Below are 19,342 nucleotides of genomic sequence, written 5' to 3' on the forward strand. Positions count from 1 at the left end.
ACCAAGTTCAGTAACCATGGATCAAACACACACTAAGCAAAAATACTCTCAATCAAGCAGTTCCACTCATTCTCTGAAAATATAAATTTAAGCAATTTCTTCAGTATCCAAGCAAAATCAGTGTTTGACTAATCAATATTTTTTATGTATTTTGTTTTGTGGCCAATATGACAGAGTAACTTTAGCCAGGTAAGTTACTGTGAAACGAAAAAAAGGTCAACCTGGCTGTCTGGAAACAGAAGAATTGCATAGGCAGTAAGCTCGACTATATTGTTCAGGTAGAGTTCCAATACAATCAGTAAACATGGTCATAGAACTATAAATATGATTGCTAAAGGGGGTGAGGTTGGGAATATGTGAGAATCCCCAAGATTAACTGGGATACTGATCATGACTATTACATGCATACATTTATGAGACTTGTTATAATTTGCATTTGCTCAATACTGCTGTGTGCCAGTGACTTTGATAAACACTTCCTCTACAAACTCTAAGAAATGAGTAATACTATTATCTACATAAGAAGAAATTTGGACCTCAAAGAAATGACCTAAGAATCTTCTCAGGGTAACGCTACAGTCAGGATTCACATCCAGATTTGCTATCTACCATTGACTTAAAAATTTTATTGTCTGGCCACTGGTGACTCATACCTGTAACCCTACCTACTCAGGAGTCTGAGATTTGAAGAAAGCAGTTCAAAGCCAGCAGGGGAAGAAAGTTCATGAGACTTTTATCTCCAATTAAGCACCCAACAAAGCTTGAAGTGGGGCTGTGGCTCAAGTTGTAGAGCATTAGTTAGGCTTGAGCAAAGAAACTTGGGGACAGTACTCAGACTTGAAGTTCAAGACGAAGGACAGGCACTATCTATCTACCTACCTACCTACCTACCTACCTATATATCTATCTACCTATCGTACAGTGAAAGTGTCATTCACAAAGCAGTTTATTAATACAATGCATCTCTATCATTGTCACCCCCTTCTTCATTTCCCTTATCCCTTCCAACAGGATGCCTTCCCTCAACTTTGTGACTTCATTCTCCCTGATTTCTCTCTTCATTCATCCATTCCCTCCCTCTAGTTTCCCTTCCCTTGAGTATCCATTTCCTGGTGTTTATTTTATTGGACTATTAATCTTTCTAAGGAATTATACTGTTTGATCTCTAATCCCTGCCTAGCTGTGGTATAACTCTTGATTCTGCATAAAGCTTTTCTTTCATTGCTCAAAGTCTCTCAGATATGGGATGCATGAGTTCTCTGGAAATAATAGCCCATAGGACCAACAAACAGAGGTAGATGTGGGTGAAAAACCAAATGATTCTTGGAGAAGGAAATATTCCTGGTAAAAGCAGAAGAATTAATTGTGGGAAATAGTGGGGAAAAAAAAACCCTTAGAAACAATTCTATCCTTCGATGTGAAACAACTTGTAACCCAAAAGCTCCTCATTCCCATTGGGAAATCCAGGAGAGACAGACAGGCCTTGACAAAAGCAGAGACTAGGTGAAGGAAGATTCTAGCTAGGGAAGAGGACAGGAGAGTCTTTTCTCAAATGTCTACAGAGATTTTTCAGGAACTGTTTAAGCTTTCAATATCCTCCAGCCCATCCCCACAACAAATCCTGCTCCATTTTACCTCATTGGTACCTGATGAATATCAGTGGGAATATTACTAAGACACTGCAGCATCTAAAACAGTTAAGATTTCTAATCTTTGTGTAACATTTGCACTTCCAAATCAAGTGATCTAGAAACAGCATATCCTTAAATTATTCTTTCAGAATGAAGGGACAAAATGATTATGCCTCCACAAATTATCATGCAGCAAATGTACATAATTTTGTATGTCCTACTGATTGAAATTTCTTTGATTTCCTACTAAAGCCTACTTCTATCTTTACATTAGCTCAGCCACCCAGGGGTGTGCACATGTGTGCGTGCGCACGCACACACACACACACACACACACACACACACACACAAAGAAAGAAAGAGGAAGGGAGAGAAAGAAATAAAGAGAAAAAATTCCTGTTTAAAGACAAATAGAACACATACTCATATTTTCAAAGACCAAAATATGTTGTTATTCTTATGGATGCTTTTTTTTTTACTATAGCAAGAAAGGAAGTATTGGTTTGTATGTGGAATGAATCTTACTAGTTAGTTTTCTGACAGCCTTGGGAAATCTACACACTGTCTCTAAAGTTCAAGATCCTCATCTCTAAGAGGCTAGTATTAACAGTAATATAGTTGTAGTAGTAATAGTGATGTACTAGTAGTGATCATAATTGCATTGTTGTTATATAAGTGCGACAGCATGGTAAAACATTTCAGTCTCTACAGGTGCTGGTCACTAAAACAACATATAAATCATCTCATTTGCTTCTCTACCACTAAGCCATTTTGGCCTCGAGTAGCTTTTGGCTGTTTATTTTAGAGGTGGCATCTAGTAATCTTTTTTGCTTAGGCTCTTGAACCTCCATCCTCCAGATCTCAGCATCCTGAGTAAGCCAGGATTATAGCTATAATCAGCAGTGCTCAGCCAAATTTTTTATTCATTTTTTGCCAGTCCTGGGATTTGAACTCAGGGGCCTGGGAACTGTCCCTGAGCTTCTTTTGCTCAAGGCTGGCACTCTACCATTTGAGCCATAGCACCACTTCCAGCTTCTTCTGTTTATGTGGTACTGAGAAATGGAACCCAGGGCTTCATGCATGCTAGGCAAGAACTCCACCACTAAGCCGTAATCCCAGCCCCAACTTCTTATTCTTAAATCTTCTCTTTTTTAAAAAAAAAAACTTTTATTAGCTCTCTGAACTTTTGGGTCTAGACTTACTCATACTAAGGAGAGAAAAGATATATGTTGCCTTAATGGTTGAAAAATTATGGGAAATTAAGAAGCAAAGAATTCCCAGAGTATAAATGGTTTACTCAGGAAAAGAATAGAGATAGATAACCCTGCTGTTTCAGAATCTAAACATTCAAAATTATTTAAACTCTGAAGATAATAATGAGCCATTCTAATTTATCAAGATGATGACTCTATTTTGAACTATCCTAGCCCTTAATCATGCTCTAATTAACAATGTCATTGCATTCAACATGCACTTTTTCTCAGTAAGGATGGTGAGTTATTTAAGTTTAATGTGTAATATTGAAATACTAGTGCTTTCCCTTTCACATTTATCTTTTAGTCCATTAAAGTAAAGAATTGGCAACAATGTTTCTGCTGAGAAATCATTTTAATTAATATTGCTTAGGGATATAAACTCTTTTTATTAATCAAATTTTGATTAAAGGTGAGCTCGCCACAATATGGCTTATCTATAGACATTAGGTATCTTGGCATTCAGCTAGACCATCAGGTACTGTTTTGGATCAAATACCAGGTATTTATACTTAAATGGGAAATTAAGCTTTAAGGAGTTCTGAGGTGCCTAATTTCTTAAACTCAAAGCCTCGCACAATTAATTCTCTTTTCCCATGTTTTTTTGTTTATTATGTTTATACATTTACGTATTTTTTTCCAGCATTGGTGCTAGAATTTGGGGCTTTGTGCTTTTTCTTTCATGATTGGGCACTGTACCATTTTAACCACACCTGCCTATAGTTCCAGGGTCATTTCATTTGTAGTTCAAAGCCTCATGGAACGGAATGCATTTGCCTTCCGGTAAGTTGATTATTGTATTCATTTAACTAAAATAATTGGGTTACTGATTCCCCACTGGTGGACAAAGCAGAATACTAGATGCACTGAGAGTTCTTAAAAAGAATGAAGTATTGTCCTGCACCCCAGCCCCTGCACACACACACACACACACACACACACACACACACACACACACACACACACACACACACATCAATCCTGCCTTCTGTTGAGGAAACCTGAAGACCATAACTGTTATACAATCTATGTCCGATTTTCATACAGCTAGTATAGAGATATTCAAGAAGGCCCTGGTTCATTTCCATAGCTTCACTCGGCCTAAGCAAGACCTTCTTTCCTACACGGAGGCCCATGTCTTAAAAGCACTGTTTTAAGTGTGACCTGTGTTGTGAAGCAACTGTACCTATCAAACTAAATTAATCATTATTTTCTTCTTAGAATTGCTCCTGATCCAGCTCAAAAAAAAAAAAAACATTTTAAAAAGGCTTATTTGATTGACTTGCCCCATTGTGAAGTATGCACCTACTGTGAAATGAAGCCACAGGGAGAAAAAAAAAGTTGAATAATTTAACTTTTTTTATTTGTAAAGATAATCAGGGTTTTTCTGATTACATCTTAACTTCATAAATGTTAAATAACCTATCAGCATCTAGTTGTTGTAAATTATGAAAAGGAGCATTGTGAGGAATATTAACGGACAAAACTCTTGTTCTTTAGTGAACACGAAAATGTGTTATGGCAGCTTGTCATTGTGCGACTGGTAACTTTGACACCAAATAACAAAACTGCCATTTGCACTTAGGGTAAATTGGTTCACTTGAGCTGCTGAGCCTCCTCTTGCTCTGACATAAATTTATGAACTCTGGAACTAACCAAGCCGCGTGGCTTCCCAGCTGACTCTAACAAATATGCCCATTTCATTTTATTTAGGCATCAGAATGCCAGGAGGCTTGGTTGTTTCAGACTCCTTGCAGATGGTGTAGGGTTTGCAGAGACACAGGAGACTTTCATGTCACCCTCCTACAAATTATGACAGTGGAGGGACCCTGGTCCTAAGTGCCTGTCAAGGCTGGATGTATTCACAGCTTAAAGGTGCATTTTCCTTTTCTTCAGCTTCTCAAAGGGTTATGGAAAGGACATTTCTTGAAAATTAACCACAACAGGAAAAACACATTGTCCAGTTTCATGTTTTGGCTTACCTGGGCAGAAACCTACACCAAGATTTTGTCAATGTCTTATAGAGTGGAAATGCAATTTTGCTCTCTGATTCCCACTCTCTGGGAATTTTGTCCCTTTTGGGGGACAGAGGAGCTGGGGTGGTTCTGGGGCTTAGGCGTTGTCCGTGAGGGGTTTTTGCTCAAGGCACTTGTTCTCGCATTTGAGCTACAGCTCCACTTACAGCTTTTTGGTGGTTAATTAGAGACAAAGGAGTCTCACAAAGTGGAGGTAACATGGTATCTATCACTGCCTCATCATGTATGTAACTGTAACCCCTCTGTACCAAAAAAAGGGGCTAGTTTAGAACTGTAATCCTTAGATCTCAGACTCCTGAGTAGCTACGATGACAGGCATGGGCCAGCAGACTGGTGGAATCCTGTCATTTTGAGCTGAGAAGTTTCTTCGTAAGATGCATGGCTTGGAAGTAGACACCAGCCGATACAGACTTCAAAGACAGGGTAAACCAACTTTGGATGAATTTGAGAAAAAACTACTAAGCATCAACTATAGAGCACCTTCATAGGGATGTAACTTGATCATGCCCAAATACATACAAGAAATAAAGCTAGAAAACAACACGTCATTGGAAAAACATGAGCTTGAACAGATACAGCATTGGTTTGTAGTTGGAGTCATAACTCTGGATGAAAGATGAGTTCAGAGATGTTTGAGGCATGTGAAGACAGGGTGATGTGGTGCGTGCGTGTGTGTGTGTGTGTGTGTGTGTGTTGTGTTCTGTTACATTTTGTTTTGTAGAGATGTTGATCATTTGTTTGGGCACTTGCTCTGCTACAGGCATGCTTTAAGATGCTATGCAAGTATCTTCTAATGTAATCTTCCCAACACTCCATGAAGTAGCTCTTAGTGGTTTTGCTTTGAAGAAAAAGACTTGCAGAAAGGTCATTTAGTGTGCCCAGTGGTCACTCAGGGAACAGAAGAGAGGAAGGATCTGAATGATTGTACTCTGTGGTTTGTCTGGCTCAATAAAATGGTGCCATAGTTTTCCTAAATGTGTATTTGTCAATTTTTTCTTCCTAATCTACCCACTAGGAAACAAAAGAAGACAGAATGAACAACGCAATCTCAGGAGATATGAAACCAGCAATCACCATAGCTTGCCATTTCTTTAAAGTCTTACTGTTTATCTTTTAGTTCATACAAAACTTGGCTTTTATTCCAGTGTATGTTACACAACTTAGTACCTGGGGAAATGGTATTCCACAAATATTACTGGCTAAAGTGTGATATACTGTTATATCCCATGCAAGGAAACTCTACAGAAAACTAACTTTATTCACAGGTTTGATGTCTAAGCAAATCTTCCTCTCTCCACCTTGTCATACATATATGGAGACAAACAGTAACCAATCTTTTAAAAATTTATTTTCCATTGCTTTACCAATGCTTTCAGATAAAGATAAGGAGAAATGTCCAAAGTGTGACATGAAATGCTATGACCTTCCAAAACAATCCAGATAGACCTTTCCGTAAATACATCTTCCTATTACAAGGATACATTGCAAATTAAGATGCCCCCTTATTCATTCCTTAATCCTGCTCTCTAACTCAAGCAACGCATCTGAACATTTTTATGCACTATCCTGATTATATTTATCTACATTTCCCTTCAAATACAGTTCCAATACAGTTCCCATACCTGCAAATGAACCAACAGCTTCCTGAGTATGGGGGGGGGGTATATCAATCATTCTCTTCATCCAACTCTTAAATTTCATTTTTATTATAAGAGTCCTGGGGAAAGGAGTAAAAATATTTCATTTTGTCTTAAAGTTGGAACTTCGATCTTCATACTCTCTAAAAGAGGCTATCATGCTTTTTCCCTATACCAATAAAGAAAAAACTGAATTTAGTTAAATTTTCTAAGCATTTGTTTGTTTTTATTGTTGTTGCTTTTGTTTGGGGTTGATTAACAGTAGGAGAGTTTGAATTCAGGGCCTCACAGTTACTTGAGATGATTGGTTTGCTGGCATTCTAGTACTTAAGACATTCCTCCAAGAACTAGTTAATTAGAGATGAAGTCTAGTGAACTTTTGACTTGAACTGGCCTTGAAGCATAGTCCTTGTAACTCAGTTTCTTCAGATTAGAGTCATGAATCATTGGTGCCCAGCAAATATAGAATTATTTATTACCTGACATTGCACAGATATGTCATTGGCCAAGCCAACTTTTCATCTGCAGCAGATCATCCATAGTGAATTCATCTTAAAGCCACTGCAAGAGAATAAAATTAAGTTGTTTCTTAAGAACCATATGAATAACACTTGTAAACACGTGGTGTATCAGCAGGAACTGGTTCTTCAGTCTTCCAATGGGTACACACTGAGGCACTATTGGTTTCTAACTCTCCAACAGTTTTACCAAAGTTCTAATATTTACTAATACATATAACTTTCTAATATCAGATGTTTTAGGAGGAAAAGCTTGTTCAATATTTGTAAGCAAGGAAAAATGAGATTCTTCCAATTTTCTTGGCCAAGACAGGAAATTTTAACATCTTCCAATTTTTGCACATCAAAGTAATATTCCTGGAGTAATTTTTGTTTGTCCCTGTGTCTGATTATTCTTAGATGTACATTTACAAATAACCAATTCTCAGTTTAGGAAAGTTGATATTCAAAATATTGAATATTCACTTGTAACTTGTTTCTTGAATTATTCTGACTAATCTGTTATTTGTTTCTCTACAGCTAATTGTTTTTAAGAACTGATGTGGCTATCTGCATATGTTGATTTAACAGTATCTTGTTATTTTCTCCCAATTATCCTAACCTAAAACCACATAACCAAGAGAAAATGTAAGATATGAGAGTTTAGCTTTGGTGTCAGGCTCGAGGTCAAATCATAGACACTTATTTACTGTGTGATCAGAAATAAATGCCTTTACTTCTCTGAGCCTTTATACTTTTATCTTAAAAAAGATTACTGTCCAGTATTATATTCATCCATCCATTCATCTAAAGCTTATTATGTTACTGCTTTGTACTAAAAGTTAGTTCAATGAAAGAAGGAAACTCCTGATGTTATGCAGTTGGCATTCTCCTGGTGTGGAAGGAAATAACACTTTCTGCCTGGCTTAACACAGCGGTGAAGTGCATCCACATTCTTGTTTGTATCATTGAAATGGCATGTTTGCGTTCTGGTTGTGTATTTAACATGGCCTTCAAACTGGTTTTACTGGCTGTCTTTCATATTTTTCAATCCATCATCTACCTGCAAATAAGGTTGTCTTCCCCAAATACAGATTACTTCTTATTAACACCTTCAAAGTCCCTTTGTTGCTGATTACAGATGAAGCCTTCATTCCTAGCAATGGCTATGTGCCTTTGAGGGTGAAAAAAAGCAGAGTCTACTCGAAGGGCCTTATCCTAGCCTTCCAGCTGAGGCATTTGGGGAAATCCTTAAGTGAATGAGGAAACACAGAGAGAATAGATTTGACAAAAGAAAATTTAAACAATTCTATTTGGGACCTTCCATTGAGATCATTTTTTAGGATCTCTTTGGTGTAGAAATAATCAGTACACTGTTGAAAGTCTGGTATTTTTGAGACATATAAAGCAAACATAAGAATTCAGGGTAATGATAGTAGTTTAACCTACTGAGACAAATGTAACCAGTAATTCACAAAACATGTTCTACATGGAAAAGAGAAATGCTGCATCAGGTTTCAAAGTTCAGCATAGCCTATCACCTTGCTAGAGGAAAGAACTGATGTCTGTCAACACCTTCTTTTGAAGTCTCTCCACAGTCTGCCCTACTAAGCCTCCTCCACATCTTTGTGTCTACCAGCTCTCCATCCCTTCATCTCAGAGCCACATCTACACAAAACAAACGCACAATCCCTTCTTTCTTTTTCTCTTATTGTAAGTCATTTATTGGGATATAATTTGCAAAGACCATGCTGTCTTCAGTAATTCAAACAACGGAGCACACTTCTGACAAAAACAGTGGTCAGCTAAACATAAAATAAGCTCGCTGAATTCTCTTTCTGTGCCTCTTGTCTGAGAAAGGAACTTAAGTTTCCATTCATCCAGCACAGTGGCCCCCAGAGATCCTTCAGTCAGCTCCTCAGTGATGAGAGCTTGGCGGGTGCCGTTGAATCTCATCAGCAGTTTCTCTATCAAATCACAAGTATTCCTGCTGGCATTGTCCATGGCTGTCAAGCTGATACTCTCTGCTCACTTTTGGTAGACTTGTTCAGGGAGCCATAGATGATGTTAGCCAGGTTATACTCTTGGCAAGTTTGCAGCACATCTGTATCAATATCATAATAAATGCTCAAGCTCTGAGCACTTGCAAGAATATCAGAAAAAAAGATGGGCTTTTCTTCTGTCAAATAGGATGTAACATTCCTGAATGGATCACATTTTGTGATGTTCCCTGCATCTCTCTTGGGTCATTGAGTCCTGTGCTGTGTGTTCTGTGGTGCTGTCTGTAAATCCCATCTTTCTTCTATAGTCATGACAAACGTTAAGTGCAAACTGTAAATGTTCTAAGCTTTCAGATCAGTGAGATGATTTCATAGGAAACTGCACTATTCTCCAGTTGGAGCTTCTCTTCTCTAATGTATGCATGTTCCTCATGACCAAATAAAACTTCACAGGCATGGAATCCTATGTCTAAAATTACCTATCTGCTAACATGGGAAGACTTTTCTCTAGGAAGCAGTGGTGGAAAATGACAGTTATTGAGCCCAAATTTTATATTTATTTAAGGTCTATAAGTCTCCTGACAGAGTGGACTATCCTGCCACAATAATTAATACACTGGGAATTCTCTAGGTAGACTGTGATTTGGAAACTTTATGGGCTATTATGTCAAAGATCTATGTCAAACAGGATGCATATACATGCTCCAAAGAAAAATTATTGTCATCAGCCAAACCAGTGGTGTTGGCGTTTTTTTTTAATGTACTTTAAGAGTAAATAAAACCATGAACAGCATGCAATGCCATTTCTAATCAAGCGAAATAAGTCTTGTTTTGCCTTGCCCATAAAAGACATCTTTGAATATAACTATCTTCATTGTTTTAAGAAATATACATTTCTTGCTTTCATAGTATGCATTATACTATTTTGCAACTTCAACGGTCTATAGCTTCTAGTTGCTCTCTCCAGCCATTGCATCATTTTTAGTTATAATATTTCAGTATATACTATTCTTAAAGGACAGTTACTGAACATCTTGTATGACATATTCATGTGCCTCTCTCCTTCTTTCTCTCTTTTTAAAGGGCATCGGATTCCCCAAATTCCTGTGGAGTACAAGGTCCTGCTTGATGATGGTGGTATGACACCTCTGACCTTCTCTGTTGGTCAATCTCAGTCGACCCTTCTGGAAAATTTGGCTCCATTCACACAGTATCAGCTAAGGATACAAGCATGTCAAAATGGTGAAAGTCTTTTAAACACTTGACCTGGGCTTGCATGAAAATTCATTTCATAAAAACTATTTTTTCATTAAAAAGGAATGGATCCTCAGTCCAAATACAGTGACTAACATTTCATTTATTATCTGTAGTGGACTGTTTACCCAGAAAAATCAGAGTCTGGCATCAAGTGAAGAATTATGCATTTCTGCACATTAAATCATGAATATTTAAATATATTAAAAGGATGGTTTTGTAAAGCCTTGTCTTATAAGGCCCTTTAAAAGAAAAACACCCAGCTCACACAAAGAAGCCATTGGTAATATAAAACAAAATGGGTATTACAAAAATGTCATGGGAAATGTATTCAATTTGGTTTTATTTAAATTTTATTCAAGAGGAGGGGAAAGAAGAGGTTATTTAAAAGTTGAGCCATACTTAAATGAATCTTACATGTTTTACAGTGCATCTCTGAACCCTATGTCATATACTTAAATTGTTACCTTGACTTTCAGGGCTTAGGAAACATCATCATCTATCTGTGTTATCTTAAGAAGACCTTGGCCATCTTCTTCACTCATAGTGGATGGTTGGTTAAATGTAAACTGAGATTTGGGATAGAAAAGCAGAGAATTGACAAAAAAAACACAACATTATTTAACACACTATTTATTTCTGTATTGCATAAAATATAAAGATGGATATTGACATACTATATGTGTATGTGTATATATATGTGTGTGTATGAATAGATGGATGTGTATAGCTAAAATATACACATGTGTATGTGTGCGTGCATTGCTATTAATTGCTAAGTTAAGAAAAGATGTAACTCATAGTATCATGGCAGATATTCTGCTTCACCTTAAAGAAATTTAGCAATCTTATGCAAAGTATGTAATTGAAACGCTTATACTACAAGTCCTAGGATATGTCCTTGCAAAGGAGAGCTAGTTCCTCTAGAATTGGTTAGGGATTAGAGGCTGCAGTGTTGCTGTTCTGAATGATCAACTTCTATGAGTCAACTTCTTCCTACAAATTAGACCATGACTCTTTTACTTGAAGTGTTTTGCTTCCTTCAAAGCAGGCTTCAGCCAATCAACATAGAAATAGTTTTAAATTAATATTTTCTTGATTTAATGTCAAAGTCCATTTCTAATCTTTATATCCCTGAAACTGTGCTATAGAAGTATAGTATCATTCCAAATAATTGATTCCTATATGTTTGAAGAACTGTGATTACTTTAAAATGTTAGCCAAAATGAAATATTCCTAGGAATATACAAAATGTGTGGGTCACGAATACAGTAGCCAAATACTGGCTAAAATGTTTGCAATAGACTACAGAAACCTGACAAGCAGATAGTCTGTAGCCTATACTTTGTTAATAGGCAGTTAATTCATGGATTATCCAAAAATAGCTCCGTAGTTAGTTCAAATACTATAGAGACTTACAGGATGGTTCTAAAATCTGAATATATGTATACATATAAAAGTTCAAGTAAATAAAAGAATTTTTATGCTATCGTTACTCTTCTCTATGCCTATGTAACTCTGGTTGGCAAATCGACCACTTCTCTCCATTATTTGACAAGTTACGAAGGCTTTCCATTATTTTTCCAGGAAGTTGTGGAGTTAGCAGTAAGATGTCTGTTACAACCTTAGAAGCAGCCCCTGAGGATCTTCCTGCCCCGGCTCTCAAGGTGCTGGGGTCATCTTGCATAGAGGTGAAATGGGTGCCACCTACAAAACCAAATGGAGTCATCATCAAGTACTTTCTGCATAGGTAAGACATGGTTGTCAGGGCTGTGTCCTTCACCAGGGCTGCAGGTACACTGGAACACATTTCCACTTCCACAGAAAGTCCCTGCATGATGGAATGCCTGCTGGTGAACATTAGGACTCCTACTGGAGACTGTCAAGATTATCCAAGCAAAACCATCAGGATACTACCGCACAGTCTTCCTGCTTGAGATTTCTTTCTCCCACAGCATCCACAGCTTCTCACTGGTGAAGAGAATAGTCTTCCCAGGGAAGGAGCAAGACTCTGGGAGGTAGAGTTGCAATCTAACATCACATTTTATTATTAGTGTTATTATTATCTTTTAAGTAGTTGTTCGATGAAGCTCCAACGAAACGTGTTAGTTCAGGAGTACAATGCATATTGATCAACATCACCCCCTTCCATCACTGCCTATGTAAGGAGGAAAAGGCTGTTTCTCGTCCTCTAAACCTGAGGGGCCTTTCATTCTCATAGAATGGCCCTGTGGCTCCACTCTTCACTTCCCATTCCATGTCAGTGAGTCTCCCCTTGACTCATTAAACAATGGCACTTGTAGCTTATTTTCCCCTTCTGTGCAAAATGTATTAAGTGGACTCATCCAATGCAAAGAAAAGAAGGAAATCAAAGGAAAAATGAGGAAGATGGGAAGGAAAGGACTGAGGAAAGAGAGGGGCAGAGGGAGAATGAGTGAGGAGAATAGAGACAGGAAGAGAACATAAATGAGAAAATGGAGAGGTAAGTGGAAGGAAGAAGAGGAAGCTAAGGAAATAGAGTACACATTCCAGGGGCACAGACTCTACCAGTGGGAGCTTGTACTACAGCAAAAGAATCAGTTACTGAGTCAGCACCAGTAGCTCATTCCTGTAATCCTAGCTATGCAGGAGGCTAGGCCCTGAATTCAAGACAACAACCAAATAATAATAATATTAATAATAATAATAATAATAATAAGTCAGATACTGGCAATTGTGCAGGATTTGCAGATTGTAAACTTCATTCAAAAAAAAAAAAGCATGCTCCTCAGTCCTAGGAATCACAGACATTTTTCCCTCAGCTCATCATCCTCTGATTCCAAAAGGATGTGATCATCCTTTGTCCATCTCTCTAGCTGCCTCTCTCCTTCACTTGGTCCCCAATACCCTGAACTCTCCAGGAACACTTCCTTTAAGTTTCTCAACTAACCTTAGACATTGAAACCCTTTGATGCAGACCCATCACCAGTGATGAGCTAAAGGTTTGTGTATACATACATTCATATGTACATACATACATACATATGTACATATGTGTGTACATATGTATAGAAAAGAGAAAGTATTATTGGATTCCTACTTATGTAAATGACACTACTAGAAATGACCAGAGCCAAATCACTTCTCAGCCAACATTAATTTGAAGGTGACTATTTCTGATTCAAATGCACAGGAATATGTTATAAGAAATGGCTAATGTGAATTTACATTTCAGGGTAAGCACATCAGGGCAAGCTCTAAAGTGCCCGCCCTCTTGAAATAGTTTCCTTTCATCTACTTAATGCTAATTATAGGAGAAAAGCACATCCAATTCCTATTCTGAATAAAGAGAAATAAAGTATCTGTTGGTGACTAGGACCTGGCTTCACTCTGTTGGTTTTGTAAATAAAGCTCATGATTACAGTGAGTATTCCTCAGCAGCACCAGAGAAGAAAAACAGGAAATACAATGCTGAAAGCTGGCCTCCATGAAAAATACTGTAAATTGAATTTGACAGCACTTGATGGCATTTGATTATTCTAGTCACAGGCAAACAATGATATAAAGAGTAATATGAAACAGAATGTGTTACTGCCTAGCAGACTCAAAAGCAATAAACCTTCTTCCAATGTGACACAATCACTTCACAATCATAATTGTAGCCTGTTTGATACCTTTGAGTACAGCAGAAGGGCACTGACTGACATAGATACATTTTGTTTTTTATTTAAAGTGAAATGAAAATGGCTCACTGGGGCTCCAGATACAATCGTTCTGTTCACCTACATAGGCATGAATCACTTGGTAGTTATTTCCACTGAAGTTTAAATGTGCTTAGACAACAACAATATCAAATTTTTCTTAGATAGCAGCAAAAAAAAAAAAAAACAACACCTCAGAAATTTGTAAGGACAGAAGTAGAATGTAGATGCAGAGTTCTTTTTCATTCGAAGACTCCAGTTCGGCCCCTGATAGACTTAGAGCCACACGCCTGCAGTATTTCTGAGACGTGATGGCAGGTCATTTCAGCTTCATCCTTAGCCCCTTCTTTCTCTATCATCACCAAAGGAAACAACATTTCACTCAAGCCAATGACACAGATTGGCCTATGCAGATCATTTCATTAAATTGTGGGAAACGGACTTGCCAATCTCACCTTGAAAAACGTTTGCCACTCTTCTTACTGACTCCTGGCCCTCCCACCTCCCCCTCGATAATTCTCTTCTATTGTTTTAATAAAACCTCCAGATAGCCCGTTAAGACTGAGTCTTCCCTCCTGTTCATGACTTCAAGAGAAATACAAAATAGCCTACTCAGAACAAATGTTAATACAAGTACTCTGGGTTAGTTTAACCTGTCAATTAGGCTGCTTTGTTGACCATATGTGAATCACAAATGACTTTTACTGATCTTTTTGATTAAAAAATAAGGGAAGATTTTAAAAAATTAGCATCTTTCTTGCAATCTGTTTCTTGACGGGGAATAGACAAAACCATCTTCAGCATTTACTCCCACCTCACTGTGACTTGAGAGTTTGGATGAATCTTCCATATTCCCCTTTCTGGCATCTATCAATATTGATGTTTTCTACTTGTATTTTCCCCTAACTAGAAGAAACTATATTGGCCACACTGATGTGTTTGTTGTTCATTTGTCTATGCTCTTTATATATTAAGGAAAGTTTCCTTTTTATAGTCGGATTTAAAATGGCACATGAGTAACTTCCTCCAACACTTTTATGGCTGTGAGTCTTGTTTCTAAAAAAAAGTTAATTTTGTTTTCAGGAATAAGATAAGAATCACAGGTGTTCATTTGAAAAGAAAATAATAAATTGACAATACTATTTCATAAATTACTGATTTGTTGTGCCACTCATACAAAACTCCCATGTATCATATGATCCCTTTAGGAAATTTTGTTTCATTTATGGTAAGCAGAAGCAAGTAAATCCTGTCAGTGAAGACCTTACCAATGAGTAAAATCAACAGAATAAGCAAAATTTCCAGCACAAGATGCCTAAGGTTGAAACCGTGGTCAGAATTGTCTAGAACCTTATTATTGATTAACAAAATTTAGACAGTCTTATTGATATATTTGGGGAGACTTTAAAGACCAGGAATTAGAGACTTAGGGTTTTAATTCAGAGGCAAACATGATTGATATGGAAAACTAAAGAAGCAAATATAATGCAAAGAGTCTGGAACCAAAGGAGGTTATTTTGGTCACTAATTAGTTATATGACCTTAAAAATCATGATTCCTCGATTTGTATTATTTATGTAAGGTTAACTGAGTAAATAGAGGATAACTAGCTTCTCAGAATTAAATGAAATAAAATGGTATAAATAAGAAGAAAATGTGAATGTATTGTACATAGCCTTATTTTAAAGAAACATAGCTGGCAATTGTAAATGTAAACTTAAGGACAGAAAAAAAAAGGTTGGGTATTGATAGAAGCAGATTATTTTGAAATTTGATTCCCCACCTTAGATTGGAAGATATAAATATACCAGGCATGAAGGTCACCATTTTGACCTTTGGTTCCACTTCCTATGTGTCTCCTTTCTAATCTTTCCTTTTCTCCCTGTGTTGCTAAATAAATCTTTACCAAAGATTTTAAAAAAGAAGATTATGTACCTGTATGTCTAATATGGGTCTGTTCTCTTTAAATAAATAGGATTTTTATCACAGATATGTACAATGAAAATGTTTAGATTATTAGAACCCAGAATAATAATAACAGTATTTATCTCCAAATTATGGGCTCTATGTAAGATTCTTTTAAATACTTCTCTTGTTCATAAGAAACTTCATATTTCTTTTTGTAACTAATAAATTATATGATATAGTAAAAACAAAATCAAATCTAGGTTAAGAAAAATCTATCATTCTCTTTTTTGTTGTTGTTTTCACACTTTCCTCTGTGGATATCATCATTTTCTATATCAATCACATTATAATGAGGAAAGGGAAACCACATCAGTTACATTAGCATATACAACTTAAACAATTACTATCTATATGTGTGTGTGTGTTAACTAGGAAAAAAAGGATAAAAAGAGGATTCTAAGACCACATGTAGAGAAACAACCACCATCCTGAGACTGAGAAAGCAAAGTGGTTAGAAAATTATTAAAACTTCGAAATTCAGAAGACAGTGTCTTAAGTGCCACTGACGTTGATGTCTGGGGAAGAAGCAAGAAAACGTATTGGTCACAAGTGTAGAAAAAGTTGCATGGTGGTAACATCTACCCCCATGGAAAAAGCAACTGCTACTTACAAGGCAAAAAAATCATTGTTGGATAAATGTGAATCAAACCCTAAGAGAGCAACCTTCTTCCCTTTGACTTCTTTTTTTTTTTTTTTTTTTTTTTTTTTTTGCCAGTCCTGGGCTTGGACTCAGGGCCTAAGCATTGTCCCTGGCTTCTTTTTGCTCAAGGCTAGCACTCTGCCACTTGAGCCACAGTGCCACTTCTGGCCATTTTCTGTATATGTGGTGCTGGGGAATTGAACCCAGGGCTTCATGTAGAGGAGGCAAGCATTCTTGTCACTAGGCCATATCCCCAGCCCACCCCTTTGACTTCTTGATCACTCTCTGTCGTCCCCTATTGGCAAAGTCCAGTAAGCTGGCATAACTGGATTTCGGCATCCCAATGCACTCTCCTAAAACCTAAATTTAGAAGAGTAGGTTTAGAGCCAAAAAACAATTATTTGATAGCAGGTACCTTTTTCCAGTTAGATAGCCAGGTTTCCTAGATACTTGGTGCGCTCTTATCATCCAGTTACACTCAGACATTAGTTCAAACAATACTTACTGCATAATACTATTGTGCTCTGCTTTACTACGTGTTGAGAATGCACAGATGCATAAAGTGGAGTCCTTGCCTTGAAGGAGTTTGTAGGATAGTATGACAGGTGGAAAAAGAGTGAGACAAGTAAACCAGTCATTAAGGAGTCAGCACATAGGAGGATATGATAAGCTGCATTTGAGAGCAACACGAAGACTTTCTGGAGAAAGCTACTTGGTATTAAAGTTTAAAAAGATGAATTGGAAGGTTAGCCTACTCAACAGACAATAGGAAAGAAGAGAAAAAGCAGCTTTCCTAAAAAGAACGAATAGATACCAAAAGCAAGGAAGCATGAAGTATCAGAGGTTATAAACCAATTCTGGATGAGCATTTGATCCAGACTAGAATATAAATTAAGACTAGAATTCTAGGCGGTGAGTTGGCATAGTAAGTTATTGGCCAGTTGCATAGAAATCTTTCTAAATGGGTTAAGAAAGGCTTTGTTCTTAAAAGTACGAGGAGATCTTTGACATCTCTTGCCATGCCACTCCATCCATTCATGGGAGGAAGCTTGGAAAGTTGAGCCTCTAAAGAGCAAGTTGTCATTCTCATTGTGTTTCCATTTCCTGGATCAACAGCCTCCTTCAGGATCTGCATCTATTTTCTTGTGGACCCCTGGAGTGTCCTCCTTGCCCAGGGCTTTCATTTACTCACTGCCAGACATGTCTTCCTGAATGCAGCTTAAATACCACCCCTAATCATAACTTCTATTGTACTATGCACTACAACGTTTGACCTAGAGTTTTGGAGGCATATTCCTCTATTTGATTTCTTATAAGATTTCTAGGTGGCTTGTTAACTCCCCTTTACGAAATAAAATGAAAAGTTGCCAACAAAGACTACTTTGCCCAAGGTCATTGAACTATGTGTTGAAGCCAGGACCTGCAATCTATTACCTTTGATTACAAGTACTCCTGTCTGTTATTTATTTGTTTGTTTGTTCATTTGTTTGTTTATAGATACCTGGGCTTAAACTCAAGGCCTCATTCTCTTGCATGGCTTTTCTTTTGCTCCAGGCTAATACTTTACCACTTGGGCCATCACTCCCAGCTCTTTGATGGCTTATTGAAGATAAGAGTTTCATGAACTTTCCTTCTAGGGCTGGTTACAAACTATGATCCTCAGATCTCAGCCACCTGACTAGCTAAGGTTACACATGTGAGTCTCTAGCACCCTGCTTTGCCTATTTGTTTAGTACTGTCAATAATCTTCATGAAGTGGTGGACGCAAGTTTGATAATCTTAAAACTTTTATGGCAAATGCTTTGGGTACTAGGGTTTTGTATTGATTGCTCTGGAAGATAAGTAGTAGCAATTGCTGATAAAAGCAAAAAAAGGATGGAGCTCTCAAAAAGGTATCAAACATTTGGACATAAGGATGAGTACATTTTAAAATATACAATTCCTTGTTTCATATTTACTTTTATTTCCCTTTTTAGGCAATAGTAGGTTACTTCATTTGGGAAAAAAATACTGTTGTTTCTCTCATATGAATTTAAGCAAAGAATCACCATTTGTCTATTCAAACAGAACTGAAAATATGGTTTTTTGCAAGCACAAACTATTCAGGAAGAAAGTCTTGAAGTTAAATAAACAGCTGAAACCCAGATCTTAAATAGATCAGGACCAGTTATCTTCTGAACCACTTCTGTCCAAGGTGCATTCTAACATACATTGAGTCTACTCTTGAACACCATAGGTATGCTATTTGCTCTTTAGGATATTAATATATTCGACATTTGGTAGTGATACTTCACCAGCTTGCATCCTGTCATCATTCTGATACATAAACTTGAGGATCCCATCATACTTCATCTCTCAAATATTGTAGATTTTTTAAAAAGTCATACTTACATTTTTTAAGAATATCAGCTCTATGAAAACCATGAATGAATGTCTACTAGAGAATGCACAAGCACTTGGTAAAAATTAGTTGCATTGTTCTAGGAAGACGAAAGCAAGACAAAGCAGAAAATGTTGCTTCCTCCAGGAACCTCATTGGTTTGTTCGCAAACACAGCCTGTAAAATCACTCCTTGGCTATGAGCCCTTGGGTTCTCATTAGAGTGGATCCCTCCCAATGATACACCTGGCTCCCCATATCCTCCACAAGCACAAAGGCCAAACTCTGCAAACCTACATGGAGTGCAGAGTCTGGTCCGCCCATGGTAACAGGCAGTAATGAGCTGGGCTGCCGAACTGTAATTGCA

At 37.3% G+C, this 19,342-nt stretch overlaps 1 protein-coding gene across 1 annotated transcript in view; it reads left to right on the plus strand.

Moving 5' to 3' along the window:
* Positions 1-19,342, plus strand: part of Ush2a (usherin) — a 618,626-nt gene that overhangs the window by 513,088 nt on the left and 86,196 nt on the right. Inside the window, exons 58-59 of the mRNA XM_048356772.1 lie at positions 10,138-10,296; positions 11,896-12,058. Of these exons, the coding sequence (XP_048212729.1) occupies positions 10,138-10,296; positions 11,896-12,058 (322 nt within the window). The remainder of the gene's footprint in view (positions 1-10,137; positions 10,297-11,895; positions 12,059-19,342) is intronic.

Source organism: Perognathus longimembris, chromosome 11, assembly GCF_023159225.1.
Source record: "Perognathus longimembris pacificus isolate PPM17 chromosome 11, ASM2315922v1, whole genome shotgun sequence".
Lineage (NCBI taxonomy): Eukaryota > Metazoa > Chordata > Mammalia > Rodentia > Heteromyidae > Perognathus > Perognathus longimembris.